At 38.9% G+C, this 19,146-nt stretch overlaps 3 protein-coding genes across 3 annotated transcripts in view; all 3 read right to left on the minus strand.

The window, feature by feature from the left end:
* The window catches only part of LOC149039394 (uncharacterized), a 31,851-nt gene that overhangs the window by 9,932 nt on the left and 2,773 nt on the right, over positions 1–19,146 (minus strand). Inside the window, exons 2-3 of the mRNA XM_089185486.1 lie at positions 17,609–17,865; positions 17,098–17,218 (exon numbers count right to left, since the gene is read on the minus strand). Coding sequence (XP_089041612.1) covers positions 17,098–17,218; positions 17,609–17,865 — 378 coding nt within the window. The remainder of the gene's footprint in view (positions 1–17,097; positions 17,219–17,608; positions 17,866–19,146) is intronic.
* On the minus strand, positions 2,137–8,819 carry LOC149039397 (uncharacterized). Its single transcript, XM_089185492.1, has 4 exons — positions 8,422–8,819; positions 7,532–7,681; positions 3,360–3,875; positions 2,137–3,193 (listed from the first exon to the last, which is right to left on the minus strand). The coding sequence occupies exons 1-4, from the start codon at positions 8,726–8,728 to the stop codon at positions 2,877–2,879; spliced, it is 1,290 nt and encodes a 429-aa protein (XP_089041618.1). The 5' UTR covers positions 8,729–8,819; the 3' UTR covers positions 2,137–2,876.
* Positions 14,176–15,835, minus strand: LOC149039398 (uncharacterized). Its single transcript, XM_089185489.1, has 2 exons — positions 15,431–15,835; positions 14,176–15,250 (listed from the first exon to the last, which is right to left on the minus strand). The coding sequence occupies exons 1-2, from the start codon at positions 15,726–15,728 to the stop codon at positions 14,934–14,936; spliced, it is 615 nt and encodes a 204-aa protein (XP_089041615.1). The 5' UTR covers positions 15,729–15,835; the 3' UTR covers positions 14,176–14,933.

Here is a 19,146-nt window from a genome sequence, read left to right on the forward strand (position 1 = left end):
GTGAAGAGGGACGAATACTACAGCAGAAAATTCTGTGGTGTGTTCCCCCCGTTTCGAGTCGAATGGAATGACAAAACAACCTCATCACTTCATCAGCTGATTATTATTTCGAAGAAAATGTGTTCAGGAAGCGCTTAATTCCCTGGGAAACTCACGCAACTCAAAATTGGCATGTTTCCAATTTAAATAATCAGGAAACCTTAGTGATGAAACAGCAAATTATATTTAAGGACGCGTCGATCAGTAGTTTTATCAGTTTATCAGGTGAGCAGCCAAGCAGAGAACGTTTTCTTTCGAGGAACTTCCGCCTAGATCAGTAAAGGTTTTGGAGTCCGCTCTTATTCACAGCGATATCAGTAAATCGTATAGCAAGTATGGAAGGTAAGTCCTCAGGATGTTAGATTTTCAGTACGATTCATTGTTTCAGTTCTTCACTTCGCATTGAATTTTGAAGATGTGAAGATGTAAATTCTTCAATGTATTTCGCAACTGTCTTTCCTAGAAATGAAGCGATCTTGTGTTCGAAGAATTTGACATGATTCGTGAATGTTTGTGATGTATTTGAAATTGTCACCATGCCGCAACTGTCTCGATTCAGTTGCTTTCGTTTTATGCAAGTGAATTATTAGCCGTATCTAAAGGATAAGTTTTATATAGCAGTTCACAAACATTTCAGCGAATTTGACAGTGTATTTTCGTTGTATTCCGCTAAGTTCAGTAAAGGAGACACTAGCAATGAGCGACTAATGTCTTATGGTAAGTGCGCGTGAATTATTCAGTTAATATCTTCCGATTGCTCAATCATAAGTGCAGTCAGAAACTGCGTTGGAAACCCTAAAATAATTCGTATAGCTTTTTATAGCCGTCTTTAGGAATCTCCTGCTATACAAGGCTGTCACAGAAATAATTTGTTGTTCACTGTTTTCCATCATCATATCCATGCATCATACAGTTTTCGATTACCCTGAAAAGACCTTCAGTCAAGGCTTGTTTTCGTGTGCTGCGAAAAAAACATCAAAGACGAGTAAAAACGATAAGTAAAGTTGGGGGATCCACGAACTTTCCTGTAAAATACATATATATTTTTTCGTTCTTTCTCAAATTTACCTTGATGTGAAATTTACCTCAGTTGATGTGAATTTATAATTCGGGTTTATCTAACAAACATGAAGAAAATACTGACAGCCAGATATCGATTTATTGAGTTTCACTAGAATTTACTAAATCTACATTATAGACCGACAATATAGGGAAAGTGATTGCTCTATTCTGTAACTCATAGAAACAATTCTTGGGAACTTTTAGTTAATCCACCAGCAAAGGATGTTCTCAATATATTTCCAACTGTTATTAAGCAGAAACGTTCTTTCCAACTAAGGGAAAATTACAGCGCTTTACTCCACTTTCAGTGAAAGAGCACGAGGGCCTCCTGAAAGACATTCCAGATGTTAGCAGAAAAACAAAAATACAATAAGTAAATAAAGTTTTGCGTGAACTTGAATATGCCATCACCTACAATCAGTGTCACGGGCAGCAAAATTTAGAAGGTCAACGGGCAAAAAAATTGAAGATGGGTCACACTGGCTGTATCATTAGTGAAAATCGATTTTGGTTTTGAGCTGATCAAGAAAAAAGGATTGACTGCATAAGGAACCTTTACATTGTTAAATATGTATTCATTGAAATTAGATACACAAGAATATGAAGAGCTGACTTCACAACTATTTCTCTACAAAATTATTACTTAGTCTCGATTACCCATATGTTATTATTTGACCAATGATCACTAACTTCCCCCCGTGCCCGCTAATTAAAGTCTAAACAGTCCTAGCATTTGTATTTTTATTCTATAAGCGAAAGTAATTTGTGGCTAACATTTTCCTTACCCTGGAGATTATAAACTATTATCTTGCTTCACCCTAATATTATATGCTTTTAACGCACAATAATTTGTGTGAATAAAGACGTGGGATAACTTGTTGTTCGCTGTTTTCTATCACCTAAATATTCATGCATCATGCAACTGAGAACATACGCGCCATGGTTAATTCTCACCCATCCCTCCCCCCCTCTCTCTCTCTCTCCCCCTTTCCTCTTTCCCCCCTCCCCCCCGTCTGCATATGTCTGCCAGCCTCACTCTAAGCCCTAAATCCTAAGCCCTAAACCTAAGAAAACATTACGCTCTAAGAGTGAAACTCTGTGAGTGAACCTCTAGGAGCGACCCTCGGGAAGTGAACCTCTGGGAGTGTTCGACGCTAAAAAGCTATGTACATCATGCAGAAATTTCACTGAAATAGCTTGTCTATTAGTAATAAATGCTAGTGTTCTTTGGTATCTTATCTCCACATGTAGATGTTGAGAAGCCACTATGCTTTGAAGTGCAACGAGTTCTTGCGTTAATCTCAGTTTTTTTACAATCAGATAAGCAACTTTAACCATTGCTAAAAATTTTTAATACGTCTCACCCTCTAAATCCTTGTTTAAAACGCTTGAAATAAAGACTTGTTTGAGTCCACTGAACTAAAGAGATGAATACAAAACTGTATGAACCGTAAAAAACATCTGATTAATTGCTCCGAAAAGAGCTGGAAAAAGAACAAAAATTACAGCTTTTGCTGTCAACAAATTTATAAGGTTAGTACAAATTAAAAACTCACCTATTCTAGCAAATGTTGTTTGTGAATTTTAATTCTAACCTCAAATATAAACGGCTTTTGAACCACAAGTTGTGCTATTTGTCTTACAGTAACACGGCTTAATAATAAAATCTAAATAATGACCCAAAAAGTCAAACTACGGAGTTGAAAAACAAACATCAATTAGCAATATCAAAACAGAATTACCACTTCACGCTAAGGAAAGTGCTTCCACGTATTTCAGTGAAGAAATGTTATGATCACTTTACCATGTCCAGCAGTATTATAACAACATTCATTTTGCTGATTTGTTCCGTTGTTGAAAGAACCTCCCCCTCCCCCACAGGAAATATCTTTATTCGCACCTCCACTTCCCCCAAAGTACCCTCCACCTCCCCCAGGTAACTCTTTAGCTGCACGATACCCACCCCCACCTCCGAACCCACCCCGATGTTTTCCCCCCTTTCCCCCGTTCAGAAATCCTTTACCTCCCTTTCCCCCTCCATTAGAACCCCCTGAGTCTTCTCCATTACTGTAAAAGCCGCCACCACCACCACCTACAATCAAGAGATTTACAGTTGACATTAGCTACTGAAAAGATCATGGCTTTTAACAATTCTGAAAAAAATCCAAATTTAAGCGACCAGTACCAAAAATACTGATGGATGGTGGTATAATGCGAGAAGAAATTCAATAGTTATAAATAGGAAATTCTTCACCTACCACAGTGTTTCTCAGTTTGTCCTCCATTTCCGTTACTTCCTCCTGACAGGAATGGCGAGTTATACCCTGCATTTCCTGTTGTGTTTATGGACGCATCACATCCTGAATGTTGTTCTGTCATTTTTGCAACTCCTCCTCCACCTCCGGCTATGATCAAAGGCTTGTTCTCTCCTCTTACTACAAATGTACCTCCTCCGCCTGAGCCAGTTTTTTTGTTAGAATACGCTTTTTCCCCTCTTTGACCAACAAGTATACTAATGTTATCACCTTTGGTCAACATAAAGTTCCCAATCATCCGCGCCCCTCTCCCTCCATTGATGACACTGTCCTCGCTGTACCCCCCTGAGGCTCCTATTGTTTCTATTCTGTATTCACCAGTTTGTGGCACAGTCCACAGTTGAGTACCGTTGGACACTGTGACTTGTCCGTCATGATCCTGACCTGTGTAGTGACTGCCAACTGAGTCCGGACCCCCTCTTCCACTCTTACCAAGATTTGTAAAAACAGCTGTAAATCCTTCGTAAAACACAAGCAGTAAAAATAAAAGCTATGACACTAATAAGAAATTGTTAGTTACTTTGGGCTTTGCCAATACTGTAAAAACCCGCTTAAAAGAAAACGTCTTTTGCGGGTTCAGGCTGATTTTGTTCTTATATATCGGGTGTTTCTACAAAAACAGCTTGAAAATGTTCTTAAGGTGTTCTTAAAATTGTTTCTAAAAATTAAATACCGCATGGACTACCAACAGATGAAATCAATGTACAAGCACAACATTGTAATTAATTCATAGATGGAACTAACCTTAACTGGATTAATCAAGGCAATAATATTATATTAGGGGAGTGGAAGCAGTTCTGGTGATAAACAACTCGAAACTCAGCAAAAATCAAGCAAATTCAAAATGCACCAGCCCCCCCTCCCTCCCCCTTTCCTCCTTCCATGTAACTATTGACTGGTCCCCAATCCTATAAGCAAACTGAGAGAGCAAAATGTCAGCATCCAGTTTCTTAAATTTCCAGTCCAATTATCAGATCCATTAAAATCTGATATCTTTCGAAACCTTGAGGGTTTGAGCCATTTTCTCAAACACTTTCTTGAGAAAAGGTCTCATCGTTACTTAACTCACTCCACGCTCCCCCAGTCCATTGGGTTATTAAGATCCTTTGCTAAATGTCTATCCTGCCATTTATCGAGATTGTTCTCCTCTTCCAGCCATGTTTCCATTGTTGCACCAATTTTACCTTTCATCAACCGACCACGTCCTGCATCAATGGGCTGGATTTTGTCAGTGTGGTTTTCAGGCAACATGTAAACTGTAGTGTTGATCTGATTTCAAGTTTTCATGTTGATTTTTTGGAAGCCGACATTGTCTGCAAGTAGAATTTTTTTCTTCTTTGTCATTCCCAGTTCCTGGAATAAATGTACCCTGGACCCACTGTAAGTTAATTTCTTCATCCTTCCAAACATCTTGCTGGAAATACACATCAACCTTCTTGTCATACTTTTCTTTCTCCTCAGTTGCCACACGCCCTTTTCCTCTGAAGATAAGAGCTGGCTTCACGTTTTGTTCCCCGTCAGCCCCAATACAAAGTTGTAGAGTAGCCTGTCGTTTATCTAAACCAGAAGATGGTTGTGACACGCACACTTCCTTAGCACCCAATGTGTCGCAGGTTTTATCTTGCTCATTTACAAATGGGACAGGAACCTACCTGGTCGATATTGTATGTATTTTTAGGTATCCATCTTCCATACTTTGGGTCAACTGTATAGGGCTTGTTTCTTCTCCTTTGTGTTTTCAAGGCTTTCCTCAAATCCCTGTGGAATTTCTGGATCGTATCCCGGCCATCATCTGTCCAGACTTTTTTCTTGTTGGTCCTTCTCCTCAGTATTATGGTGTGTCTTTTCTTGAATCTCTGGAACCACTTGCTGCTTTCTTTAAATTTTGCAGCTTCTTCTGCGCCATAGAATGCTTCGATTTTAGATTTCATTTCTTTTTAACTAAAGTTTGGACACTTTGCTTCCTGCTGGCTGACTCGGCAGGTAGAGGATTGGAAGCCAGAGGATATTTATCAGTGCGTCGGGATCTGTTCCCAGCGATCCTTCTCCTTTGTCTCTTCTTCGTCATGGTCAGAGTCAGTTCTGCAAGAGTCAGAGTCAGTTCTGCAAGAATTTTGCTTCTGTTTTTTTCCCACTTAGGCACCAGCGATCTGTTGACTCCTTGTTGCTTTGCAACTGTTTTGTATTTATTAGTTGATGATTTCAATGAATCCAAAAGATCCAGTGTTTTCTTTATGAAATCGATAGTGTAGGACTTTCGCTTGTTACTTCCCTTTCGATTATTGCTACGCCTTTGAGTTGGACCTTGGGCAACACCGCCCGATTCACGCGGCACATCCTCAAGCTGTTGACTCTCAGCCATTCTCTGCATGTTTGTTTCACCTGAGTGGTTGTTGATGTTTACAAACATAGTCAATGTATTTCTAGGTGCTGAGCTGATGCTGTTCGAGTTCTGTGTGGCAGAGGCCGGGTGCTTGAATTGTACGCAGCTGTCCAGATTTTGTTAAACTTTGAACCATCTGTCGCAGTGTTTGCATTTAACTTTGGCGCTGCTCAGTTTAACTGTCTTTTCCAATGTCGACATAATGACGTACACTCTGCCATCCTTCAACTCTACTGATTTTCGTAAACCACATTCGAATAAAGTACGATTCATCTTCCACAATTCATCAAAATTGAGGAACACAAAAGTCAATGCAGTAATGTATCCCATACCACCTTGTGCGTCTATTGTCCTAGAGACAATAACTGTTTGGCTGTACAACCGTTTTCTTGAAAATTAGGGAAAGTAAAGCTTCCATCTTGAATACCTCTTTAGGAAAGTCAACTTTCTGCACAAATCAAACTATAAAATGGCAGATGGATACGAATTCTATGTTCAGGCAAGCGTGCGTGGGTACCATGCTTATTTTGTGGATGCAACGGTGTATACTGAGGAAGTTATGGACGGCGAGTAGGTAGACTGTTTCTTTAAACAGTCTTTCTCGATTGATTTGGAACCTGCCTTCAGTTGTGACGAAACCCTCCTTAATTGTCGCCAAACTCTGCTCAGTTGTTACCGAACCCTTCTTACCTGTCGCCAAACCCTTATTCGTCGCCAAACCCTCCTTAGTTGTCGCAATTATTTGTCTCATTTCCTAGTTATCGCCAAACCCTTCCTACCTTTCGCCAAACTCTCCTCAGTCATTGCCAAACCCTCCTTAGTTATCGCAATCAGTTGTCACAAAACCACTTCTTAGATGTCACAAAACACTCTTAGTTAATGCCAAACTCTTTTTAGTTGTCGCAAAATACATCTAAGTTGTCACAAAACATTTCTTAGTTGTTTCCAAACTCTTTTTAGTTGTCGAAAAATACATCTAAGTTGTCGCAAAACATTTCTTAGTTGTCGCAAAACACTTCTTAGTTGTCGCAAAACATTTCTTAGTTGTCGCAAAACACTTCTTAGCTGTCGCAAAACACTTCTTAGTTGTCGCGAAACACTTCCTAGTTGTCGCTTAACACTTCTTAGTAGTCACAAAACACTTCTTAGTTGTCGCAAAACATTTCTTAGTTGTTGCCAAACTTATTACACTCCCTCTTTTCCCTCCCATCCCCCAACAAAATAAATGCATATCATTTCGATAAGTCATTTGACTGCTCTCTCAGTAAGCCGAAAACATAAGCTATCAAGATATTCGCATGAACATCGCCTAAATTAATGGCAATGTACCTGAACACGAGCGTCCATCGCCAAGGTATCCCTCCTTACATGTACAGTAATGGGAACCCACCCCGATTAATTTAGCAGAAAAATAGTCTTGCTTGACATGTAGAAGAAGATTCGATTGTCTCTGAACAAATTATACAATTACTTTATAACTAAAATATTGAAGTAAGAATCTTGATCAAAGTTTTATCAAAGTGAATTTTGGTTTAGGCGTGTCCCTATGTGTGTATTTTTGCCCTGTTGGGCTTTTTTATGAAAAAAATTGAATATATAAATCCGAAACTATGCAATGGTATGGTTTCAGGACTGTAGTAATTACTAATATCTTAAAGAAACAGGGACGCAATTGAAAGAATCTACAGTTCAAACAGAAAGTGAAACTAACAGTGACGTAATGATGATTTACCTTCCCAATTCATATCACAGTAAACCAAAACTGCCTTCCCTGTGCCAGATGGATCCAGCCAGTATTTGTTGCTTGCAATGTTTTTTCCTTCGCTTGCTTTTATTTCTCGGCATGAACGTGCTGGTAACTCCGGTATCGAACCCAAGGGAGCTGACATGGGTAGTAAAGATGTTGAAAATAAATTATATGTAGGTGCACAAGTCGAAAGCCGAGAGTGAAAAACACAAGAGAATTAGAATGAGGATCTAATTCCATTCATCAATTCCCGCCTTTGAATGTGTTAAATTAAACGCTCTGTCAAGCACCCTCCTCTCGTAAAGTGGGCTCCCTTACTTTTAAACCCTTCCTTTAGAGCCACCAGCTTTCTTATCTCCTTACCCTAAGCTTTTTGCATCATTTTAAAGAATAAATACATAAATAATTTGTTGTCACCATTTCACACATGCATCACACAAGCTGTTCTGTAAGAAGTTAACTAAAAGTTAAACTGAATAAAGGGGGTAAGTTTCTAAAGAAACTGTGGTGCTGCATCGGTGGGAGAGTATAACAAGGTAATTTGGTGATATCAACTGACTTGATAACGTAAGTTGACCACTGTTCAGAGTTTCAAAACAGATGTTTCGAGCGTTATGCCTTCGTCAGAGGGAATGGAGGAATTGTGAGTTGTGTGTCTGTCGGCAGAACTTGGAGCTATGCTTTTGGTGGGAAACTACAAAGCAACTACAAAGAAAAGGGATAGAACTAATATCGTTCATTATTAGAATTGAGAAATGGTAGAAAAATTAATACCGATGAGCGTGGGAGATCAGAAAACGTGGACTGTGAGCAAAGTCGAGCGTATGACCAAAATATTGATAATTATCATCCAACATTATTGGCTGAATAGTTACCTCTTCCGTTCAAACAGCGAATATAAAACCACGCTGGATCCGAGCGGAAATTCTCGGGTCTTGCGTCCTTTGTGCGGTTGTTTAATTCACAGATCTGTTCTTTTCTGTTGAAATTATAGCTCTGGCAGGTGATTTCCCTTTCACATAAGATATCACAGATATGAGGAGCTGCTACTGTCATTCTCTTGAAAACGAAACCTTTGAGTGTCATGCCACGAATGTTAATTTCTATCCTGCATTGATCCTCAGCGGTTACAAGGTTGGTGACCGAAACACAGGCAACAAAATATCGAAATATCCACAGCATTTTTCCTGAAAAACGAAATTCATAGACATCAGTGAGTAAACTTTTTTCTCAAGGCTGACCAAGAACACTGGATAATTAGAACAACAGGACCTCCAACCACCCCACTCTTCTGTTATTCTCTTTTTCAAAGACTTATCGCAAGATACAAACATTAGCCTTCAAAATAAATTATTGAGAAAATGACTGGAGGAGAAAATTCTTCCATTTTACGGGTGGTTCTGGAAATGGGGTGCAGGGAAAATGAGAGCTGAAAGTAATGTAAAAGGACTTGAAAGTTTTGGGAAATTATGAGCTTTTCAAGGTCTGGACAATTTTGAATGAATGAGCGGACGAGAAATTGATCGAGTAGAGATACCGCCGACAATTCATTTTTCCCGGTGCAGAGGCGGTCATTCGTCTAATTTGTTTCGGCTTCGGTGTAATATCTTCATGACTACACAATCGTTCTGGATCGTACACTATAAAGGCTGAAAGTATACTTTTGAACCTAAAATATCCTAAGGAACTCAATGACTCGATCATTGCCATCAGTCTCCGTTACGATTACATGAGACTGAGTAAAATTTGTTTGACAAATTTTTCTGTTGAAATCACCTGTTTTGGCTGGGTGAAGTGAAATTGTTCCGCAGGCTAATTCTAAACTTTCTTTCTGCGGTGGATCGGTAATAACTCATTCCTTTCATCTGCCCACTCGTTCAAGTACATGAACCCCTCGATTTACGTTTAATGAAAAACGGAACCAGCCTTTACATCAACTTTGAAGCCGAACTGTACCAAACAACCAAACAGCGCGGAAATTAAGGCGCTCATTTTTTTCAAGGTCTGCTAGTAGTCATTTTATCCATGGTGTACCATCAAAAAGTCAAAAATTAAACGTGGTTCACGGACATCATTGTAGAGACAGTGACTGTTTATTCAAAGTAAACCTTCCCTTTTGGCTCAGCCCAGAAACCATGTTCCCTAAAATGTTACATATTTGAATTTTGTCATTTTCAAAACAATATTGCAAAATAAAATAAAAACCTCCTTTGAAATATGTGGTTGTCTCATGCCACTCCAGGTATGTAGATGAATGAAATAATTATTGTAATAAGTGCTAATAGGAGATGCTTATGTGAATATTTCAAGGCTTAGTTATGTAGATAAGGATAATAAAAAAGTTATATGATGATTAAGAAAACTTTAAAATAGTTCTTAGACAACAAATAATACCCTATTCACAACATCAGCCGGGTTAAATTAAAACAGAGATGTGAATAACTGAATTTTCCATAGGTTTCAAGTAATCGCTAATTTTTATTTTCATTCTGCTAAATTTGGAGTTGAAAAACATTGGTTTAAGCAGCTGCTAAGGAGAAGACGATTTTCAACCATGTTTAACAAAACAGCTTTAAAACATGTTTAAGCATTGGTGTGAATTGGGTATAGGAAAATCCTACCTCGTCCTTCTGGTATTAAGGAAGCCAAAACGGTGAGAACGAAACAGTAGAATACAGACAGCATGGAATTCCAGCGAACAGCTACAGTAAGTTTTTCCTCCTTAAAGGAAACATAGGGCGAAATAAGACAGCTGCAGTTTAATTTTTGTTCAAATACATCACCTCCTTTGTCTGATTATAAGGTTCTCAGTGGTTGTCACAACGGAATAAATTTCCTTGGGAACTAGTTGGTTGGTGAAACTCGATTATACCTAATGCATCTCAATGGCCTATAATTTGAATAAAAACAGAGGAAGATGTCCTTCATGTGTTGTTTTATTCTGGTTTAATTATGTCCGTATGAGTGCGATGTATGAGGAAGCTACTCTTTACCGACTGTTTACACGCATTCCTCGTCCAAAGAACCTGTCAAACGAACTTAAACTCTCCGAAAAGAAATTGAATATCAATATTTTTGTATGACAAGCCCCGTCCGAGCTTTAATTCACGTCTTCTTTCAGACCTTTTCAATGCAAATGAAAAATTTCAATTGCGAAAAACTTATCACTTCCCCTCTGTTAGAAATAGTCTCCATAACAACTGACTCGTTTCGGCTGTACTCAAATTGTGCACGCGAGTAAGAGGTTACGTGTCTGAATATCAAACGAATTCTTGTTATGTCAGTAGTTCGTGAAGCACCGACATAGAGCGAAAATTATAGCTAAAATATTGTATTTGTTTTCTGGATGAGCTGAATTAGCGCGAACATTGCTGATTAGCGGTAACGTGGGAGCGAGTGAGTTAAAGATACAAATTTTTATTTGTATCTTTGTCAGTAGTTTAACTTGAGAACCTCGGAAGGTGACAATTCCAAGCGAACATAAAGTAGGACTTTTTCTATTATCAGAAATAGATGCTTGAATCTTACAACTGATAGCTTGTAATCATAACATTGGCGTTGTTCCATTTGTTTCCCTAACTTTGTCTAAGATTGTTCACCTATCAAATCAAATACAGTGTTAATATTCAGAAGAGTATTGCAATTCCCTGGCGCCGGGTTTTCTTTTGACCTCAAATCAACCAGGCGGATAACAGAAACTAAACAAAAAGACCACAGCACGGGCAAGACTTGATGGAGCATGTATGGGGAAAAAAACGTTACGTTTGAAATTTGACGAACAGTTCGCTTACGAATTTATGAAAGCCACTTAACACTGTTCCGAAAACAATTATCGAAAACTATTCTTAACTGTATGAACAGCCAGTTTTTAATCCTGTTCTCTGTGGTAAAAACCAAACATGATTAAGCAGTGTTTAAGTTCGATAAAGTAGACACTAGTTCGCCGAGAAAGCGAAAGGGGAAGCTTGCACAATATCAGTCACCAGATAAGCGTACCATACTGCTTATCATTCGAACTGAAAAATCGTGTCTTCGGACAGAAGTAATTTTCCTCGAAACACAGATAACATGATGATTACCAGTTTCATCAATTAATTTTAAAAATGGAGCCTAGTGGATCAAACCTTGGCCAGGCTGGTCAATGCCACTTCCGGCTCTTATTCGAGGAGTGCTGTAAACAGGAAGTTGAAAAGGGAAGGGGGGGTGGGGGGGGGTAGGTAGACACTACTATATTATGCTATAAAGAAATACGGAGCCTGAAAAAGTAAGATCGACTAGGATCGACCAGTTATTTTATTTCTCACTGAATGGTCTTTTATCTTGCAAGTGACCTCATGCGACCGGTAGTCTTTAAAAGGATTTTTATTCTCTTTGGGCGAATTTACGACTTGATTTTCAAACAGTGGTCTTAAATGAAATTCGATAAAAGGTGAAACGAAAGTGAATAAGGTGAAACTGCTGTGTCAGGTCTAGATATAGTTTTCGGTGTGAAAATAGGGTTAAAATAAAGTGAAGAGGGACGAATACTACAGCAGAAAATTCTGTGGTGTGTTCCCCCCGTTTCGAGTCGAATGGAATGACAAAACAACCTCATCACTTCATCAGCTGATTATTATTTCGAAGAAAATGTGTTCAGGAAGCGCTTAACTCTCTGGGAAACTCACGCAACTCAAAATTAGCATGTTTCCAATTTAAATAATCAGGAAACCTTAGTGATGAAACAGCAAATTATATTTAAGGACGCGTCAATCAGTAGTTTTTATCAGTTTATCAGGTGAGCAGCCAAGCAGAGAACGTTTTCTTTCGAGGAACTTCCGCCTAGATCGGTAAAGGTTTTGGAGTCCGCTCTTATTCACAGCGATATCAGTAAATCGTATAGCAAGTATGGAAGGTAAGTCCTCAGGATGTTAGATTTTCAGTACGATTCATTGTTTCAGTTCATCACTTCGCATTGAATTTTGAAGATGTGAAGATGTAAATTCTCCAATGTATTTCGCAACTGTCTTTCCTAGAAATGAAGCGATCTTGTGTTCGAAGAATTTGACATGATTCGTGAATGTTTGTGATGTATTTGAAATTGTCACCATGCCGCAACTGTCTCTATTTAGTTGTTTTTCGTTTTATGCAAGTGAATTATTAGCCGTATCTAAAGGATAAGTTTTATATAGCAGTTCACAAACATTTCAGCGAATTTGACAGTGTATTTTCGTTTTATTCCGCTAAGTTCAGTAAAGGAGACACTAGTAATGAGCGACTAATGTCTTATGGTAAGTGCGCGTGAATTATTCAGTTAATATCTTCCGATTGCTCAATCATAAGTGCAGTCAGAAACTGCGTTGGGAACCCTAAAATAATTCGTATCGCTTTTTATAGCCGTCTTTAGGAATCTCCTGCTATACAAGGCTGTCACAGAAATAATTTGTTGTTCACTGTTTTCCATCACTTAAATATCCATGCATCATACAGTTTTCGATTACCTTGCAAAGACCTTCAGTCAAGGCTTCTTTTCGTGTGCTGCGAAAAAAACGTCAAAGAAGAGGAAAAACGATAAGTAAAGTTGGGGGATCCACGAACTTTCCTGTAAAATACATATATATTTTTTCGTTCTTTCTCAAATTTACCTTGATGTGAAATTTACCTCAGTTGATGTGAATTTATAATTCGGGTTTATCTAACAAACATGAAGAAAATACTGACAGCCAGATATCGATTTATTGAGTTTCACTAGAATTTACTAAATCTACATTATAGACCGACAATATAGGGAAAGTGATTGCTCTATTCTGTAACTCACAGAAACAATTCTTGGGAATTTTTAGTTAATCCACCAGCAAAGGATGTTCTCAATATATTTCTAACTGTTATTAAGCAGAAACGTTCTTTCCAACTAAGGGAAAATTACAGCGCTTTACTCCACTTTAAGTGAACGAGCACGAGGGCCTCCTGAAAGACATTCCAGATGTTAGCAGAAAAACAAAAATACAATAAGTAAATAAAGTTTTGCGTGAACTTGAATATGCCATCACCTGCAATCAGTGTCACGCGCAGCAAAATTTAGAAGGTCAACGGGCAAAAAAATTGAAGAAGATGGGTCACACTGGCTGTGTCATTAGTGAAAATCGATCTTGGTTTTGAGCTGATCAAGAAAAAAGGATTGACTGCATAATGAACCTTTACATTGTTAAATATATATTCATTGAAATTAGATAGACAAGAATATGAAAAGCTGACTTTACAACTGTTTCTCTACAAAATTATTACTTAGTCTCTATTACCCATATGTTATTATTTGACCAATGATCACTAACTTCCCCCCATGCCCGCTAATTAAAGTCTAAACAGTCCTAGCATTTGTATTTTTATTCTATAAGCGAAAGTAATTTGTGGCTAACAGTGTCCTCACCCTGGAAATTATAAACTATTATCTTGCTTTACCCTAATATTATATGCTTTTAACGCACAATAATTTGTGTGAATAAAGACGTGGGATAACTTGTTGTTCGCTGTTTTCTATCACCTAAATATTCATGCATCATGCAACTGAGAACATACGCGCCATGGTTAATTCTCACCCATCCCTCCCCCCCTCCCTCTCTCCACCTTCCCTCTTTTCCCCCTCCCCCCGTCTGCATATGTCTGCGGGCCTTACTCTAAGCCCTAAATCCTAAGCCCTAAACCTAAGAAAACATTACGCTCTAAGAGTGAAACTCTGTGAGTGAACCTCTAGGAGCGACCCTCGGGGAGTGAACCTCTGGGAGTGTTCGGCGCTAAAAGCTATGTACATCATGCAGAAATTTCACTGAAATAGCTTGTCTATTAGTGATAAATGCTAGTGTTCTTTGGTATCTTATCTCCACATGTAGATGTTGAGAAGCCACTATGCTTTGAAGTGCAACGAGTTCTTGCGTTGATCTCAGATTTTTTACAATCAGATAAGCAACTTTAACCATGGCTAAAAATTTTTAATACGTCTCACCCTCTAAATCCTTGTTTAAAACGCTTGAAATAAAGACTTGTTTGAGTCCACTGAACTTAAGAGATGAATACAAAACTGTATGAACCGTAAAAAACATCTGATTAATTGCTCCGAAAAGAGCTGGAAAAAGAACAAAAATTACAGCTTTTGCTGTCAACAAATTTATAAGGTTAGTACAAATTAAAAACTCACATATTCTAGCAAATGTTGTTTGTGAATTTTAATTCTAACCTCAAATATAAACGGCTCTTGAACCACAAGTTGTGCTGTTTGTCTTACAGTAACACGGCTTAATAACAAAATCTAAATAAGGACCTAAAAAAGTTAAACTATTGAGTTTAAAAACAAACATCAATTAGCGCTTCAAAACAGAATTACCACTACAAGCTAAGAAAAGTGCTGCCATGCATTTCAGTGAAGAAATGTTATGATCACTCTACCATGTCCAGCAGTATTATAACAACATTCATTTTGCTGATTTGTTCCGTTGTTAAAAGAACCTCCCCCTCCCCCACAGGAAATACTTTTATTCGCACCTCCACTTCCCCCAGAATACCCTCCCCCTCCCCCAGGTAACTCATGGAATCCACGATATCCACCCCCACCTCCGAACCCACCCCGAACAACTCCCCCCTCTCCCCCGGTTAGAAATCCTTTACCTCCCTTTCCCCCTCCACCAGAAATCTCTGAGTCTTCTCCATTACTGTAAAAGCCGCCACCACCACCGCCTACAATCAAGAGATTTACAATTGACCTTAGCAACTTAACAGATCATGGCTTTTAGTAATTCTGGAAAAAATCCAAATTTGAGCGACCAGTACCACCTCTTTGTTCGAAATACTGATGGATGGCAGTAGAATACAAAAAAATATAATTCAATATTTATAAATAGGAAATTCTTCACCTACCAGAGTGCTGTTTATCAGTTTGTCCTCCATTTCCGTTACTTCCTCCTGACAGGAATGGCGAGTTATACCCTGCATTTCCTGTTGTGTTTATGGACGCATCACATCCTGAATGTTGTTCTGTCATTTTAGCAACTCCTCCTCCACCTCCGGCTATGATCAAAGGCTTGTTGTCTCCTCTTGCTACAAATGTACCTCCTCCACCTGAGCCAGTTTTTTTGTTATCAACCCCTTTTTCCCCTCTTTGGCCAACAAGTATACTAATGTTCTCACCTTTGGTCAACATAAAGTTTCCAATCATCCGCGCCCCTCTTCCTCCGTTGATGACACTGTCCTCACTGTACCCCCCTGAGGCTCTTATTGTTTCTATTCTGTATTCACCAGTGTGCGGCACAGTCCACAGTTGAATACCGCAGGACACTGTAACTTGTCCATTATGATCCTGACCCGTGTAGTGATTGCCAACTGAGTATGGACCCTTTCTTCCACTCTTACCAAGATTTGTAAAAACAGCCGTAAATCCTTCGTAAAACACAAGCAGTAAAAACAAAAGTTATGACACTAATAAGAAATTGTTAGTTACTTTGGGCTTTGCCAATACTGTAAAAACCCGCTTAAAAGAAAACGTGTTTTGCGGGTTTAGGCTGATTTTGTTCTTATATATCGGGTGTTTCTGCAAAACCAGCTTGAAATGTCCTTAAGGTCCTCACTGTACCCCCTTGAGGCTCCTATTGTTTCTATTCTGTATTCACCAGTTTGTGGCACAGTCCACAGTTGAATACCGCCGGACACTGTAACTTGTCCGTCATGATCCTGACCCGTGTAGTGACTGCCAACTGAGTCTGGACCCTCTGTTCCACTCTTACCAAGATTTGTAAAAACAGCTTTAAATCCTTCGTAAAAATCGAAGTTATGATACTTGTAAGAAATTGTTACAATTACTTTTGGCTTTGCCAATATTGCTTTTACTCAGGGCTGCGGTTGGAAAGAACGCTCATAAACAGCCATTCTTTAAAAAACTATTTGGACTAAAATGTCCGAATATGCTACCAAAAGCTGGCTTCATTAGAAGATATAAGAGTTCAAATACAGCCCAAACAGCTCCTGTGACCGCAAGAATACCAAGGTTTCCAATTTCTTTAGGTTACGTTATTGACTCAGTCACTTACGACCCACTGAAATCTAAATGTCAGAGTCAGAGGTGACAGAGGTGAGAAACTTATTAGTACATCATATTTCTTTAGTAAAACACATGCAAGAATTTCAGCATGTGCATCGGCCGAGAGCACGTGAATTTATCCCACACAATGTAGAAAGTTAAAATCAAACCGATTGACAGTAAGTCGCGTAAGCACAACAAACAAAATGGCTGACAAGTGAGGAGAAAGCAACAATGTTTTAATTCAGAGTTTTAGGGCGAATGCTAAAAATAAAAGCATCCAACGAAGGACAATCAACTGATCAAAAGTCTGGCTTCCAGAAACGGCTATGAAAGTATACAGCGATCCCCCTGAATAAAATTATCAAGGAGTTAAACCAGCGCAACATATGCGTGCGTAGAGGCTCGTGCAATTTGATTGGCCTTTCAAAATATACTCGTGCTGATTTACCCCAAATTTCACTGGAAATCATGTGATTAGCTATACTAATAAAAGTATAAGATTCCTTACCCTCATTACAATCATGGCCTTTAAATCCAGATCCATCAACGCACAAACACTGATAGTTTCTGTCTGTAAACCCAGCTTGGCATGTTGCGTTATTTTTGCAAGGATTTCTCTTACAAGCATTCTTAGGAAGGAAAGGAAGAGAGAAATTTAAAATGATGTTTTGGCAGGCTAACAAATCCTTCCCGTGTGTTTGTCGTCCGCACTTGCGTAAGTGTGCGTATGTCTCACCCATGCAGTTCCATTTTTTGGGCTAGGTTTTGGAGGTTTCTTGATTCCACCCGTCCACCTTCATGGTCCTTGAGTGTACTCTTAATTTGTTTTTCGCGAGCGCTTTTGTTGCACTCTTTCCACGCAAGGTTGTTGGTGATATACGTGGATGTTCGCGTTACAGTTATTCCCGTTGTGAGAGGGTTATTTGAATTAGTAGGAGAGGTGGGGATATCCCTTGATTTCACATCAGAGCTTTCCCGGATAAAGAGTATTACTTTTCCCTCATAGAATTGATCCTCACCTCTGCTCCGCGGTAAATGTAACTTTCGTTTTTCACCAGGTCTTCATCATGTTCAATAGTCGCGCTATTCAGATCACACTCATGTTTTCCAGACAACTGTTTTATCTCACAGAAGTTATAACTGACGCAGTTAGGTTCCAGGTAGCACTGGAACATGCAGAGATCCTCGTTAACAACTTCAATAGTTCGAAGCGTGTGATTCTCCAACCGGAAGCCAGGTTTAGGAAAAGTAGTAAACAATAAACTGCGGCAGTTACCTGGAAGTTGGAAAGTTGCTATGCATTATTGAGACCTCTCTTAAACTCGAACTGTAAAGCACTATTTCTTCTAAATTATTACTTTGGCTTTTGACTTTGCGATTATTCTATCGACATCAGTCGAATGTTTATAATGTATCATCTGACTAATCGATGCAGTTTTTATCTCCCTCTTGATGATCTCAGCTATTTTGATCGATTGCCAAAGCCACCGCTGAAAATTAATGAGACCATGTTACAAAAATGCTAGCGGTTAAACGCCAAACATAACAACATGGCGGCTGCAGCTGATGCAGGTACGAAACAGCGAAGTCGTTCATGGACAGAAACAGAGCTGAAGTACTTTGCCTTCGTCCTGCCAGACGAGGAAGACGACTTTGGTTACAAACTGGACACACGCGTTGACGAAGACTGCAAACAAAACTGTTTTCGAGGAGATAAAGAAGGTTCTTGAGGAACGTATGTCGATCGAAGAATTCAAAGAAGAAAACATTTCTTCGTTCATTTTATATTGGCAACTTAAAAACTCTTCTTCAGCTTTTCTTTTACAGGAAAACAATTTTATAAGTTCCAGCAGGGCCGACATCTTGAATTTTACCGCTAAAAAAATCGTCTCTTGTTGCTCGTCATGTTGTTGGTCCCGTCTTTACACCAGACGAATAACTTGAGAGAAGCGTTATCCGACTGGACGGGTAACGCGTCCTCGAGTATAAAAACGGTTACTGTCTTCACTTAAAAACTTTGACAATTACTGATGGTTTAAACGAAATTATTGCTGCATTAGAGGTAGTTTTGCAGCTATTTCGTGGGGCCAATTTTCAATGTCGTCGACTGTTATTCTTTCTTGACATGCTTCCAGTTTCCGTTTGTTGTTAAGTCGAAGAGGTGGACTGTAAGGGAAGGGGGGGGGGGATTACACACAAGTTATCATTGGGTCTACTTTGCAGGAAATTTTCACCATAACAACCGGCTCGTCAAATTACAATTCGTTTTGATTTTTCGCTTGATATTGCTTAAGCACCAAAAATTTCACTTTTCTTAGGGGACCTACGAAAGGCTTTCGTACAATTTTATCATCATCATCATCATCATCACCATTTTTTAGCCACTTAAGATATAATATTTAAACAAGTTTAACAGTGTGGTAGAGAGAGGAGACCTCCAAGAAACCACCAGGGTTATAGGGGAGGCCACTTCCGTTGTCAATATGTTTGTAATTAAGTTGTGGATTTGCGGCTTGGCCAATTTGGATTCATTTTATTAAACAATTCAGTCATCTTT

The sequence above is a fragment of the Pocillopora damicornis genome, chromosome 10 (genome assembly GCF_964200805.1).
Source record: "Pocillopora damicornis chromosome 10, jaPocDami1.2, whole genome shotgun sequence".
NCBI classification, from domain to species: Eukaryota; Metazoa; Cnidaria; class Anthozoa; order Scleractinia; family Pocilloporidae; genus Pocillopora; species Pocillopora damicornis.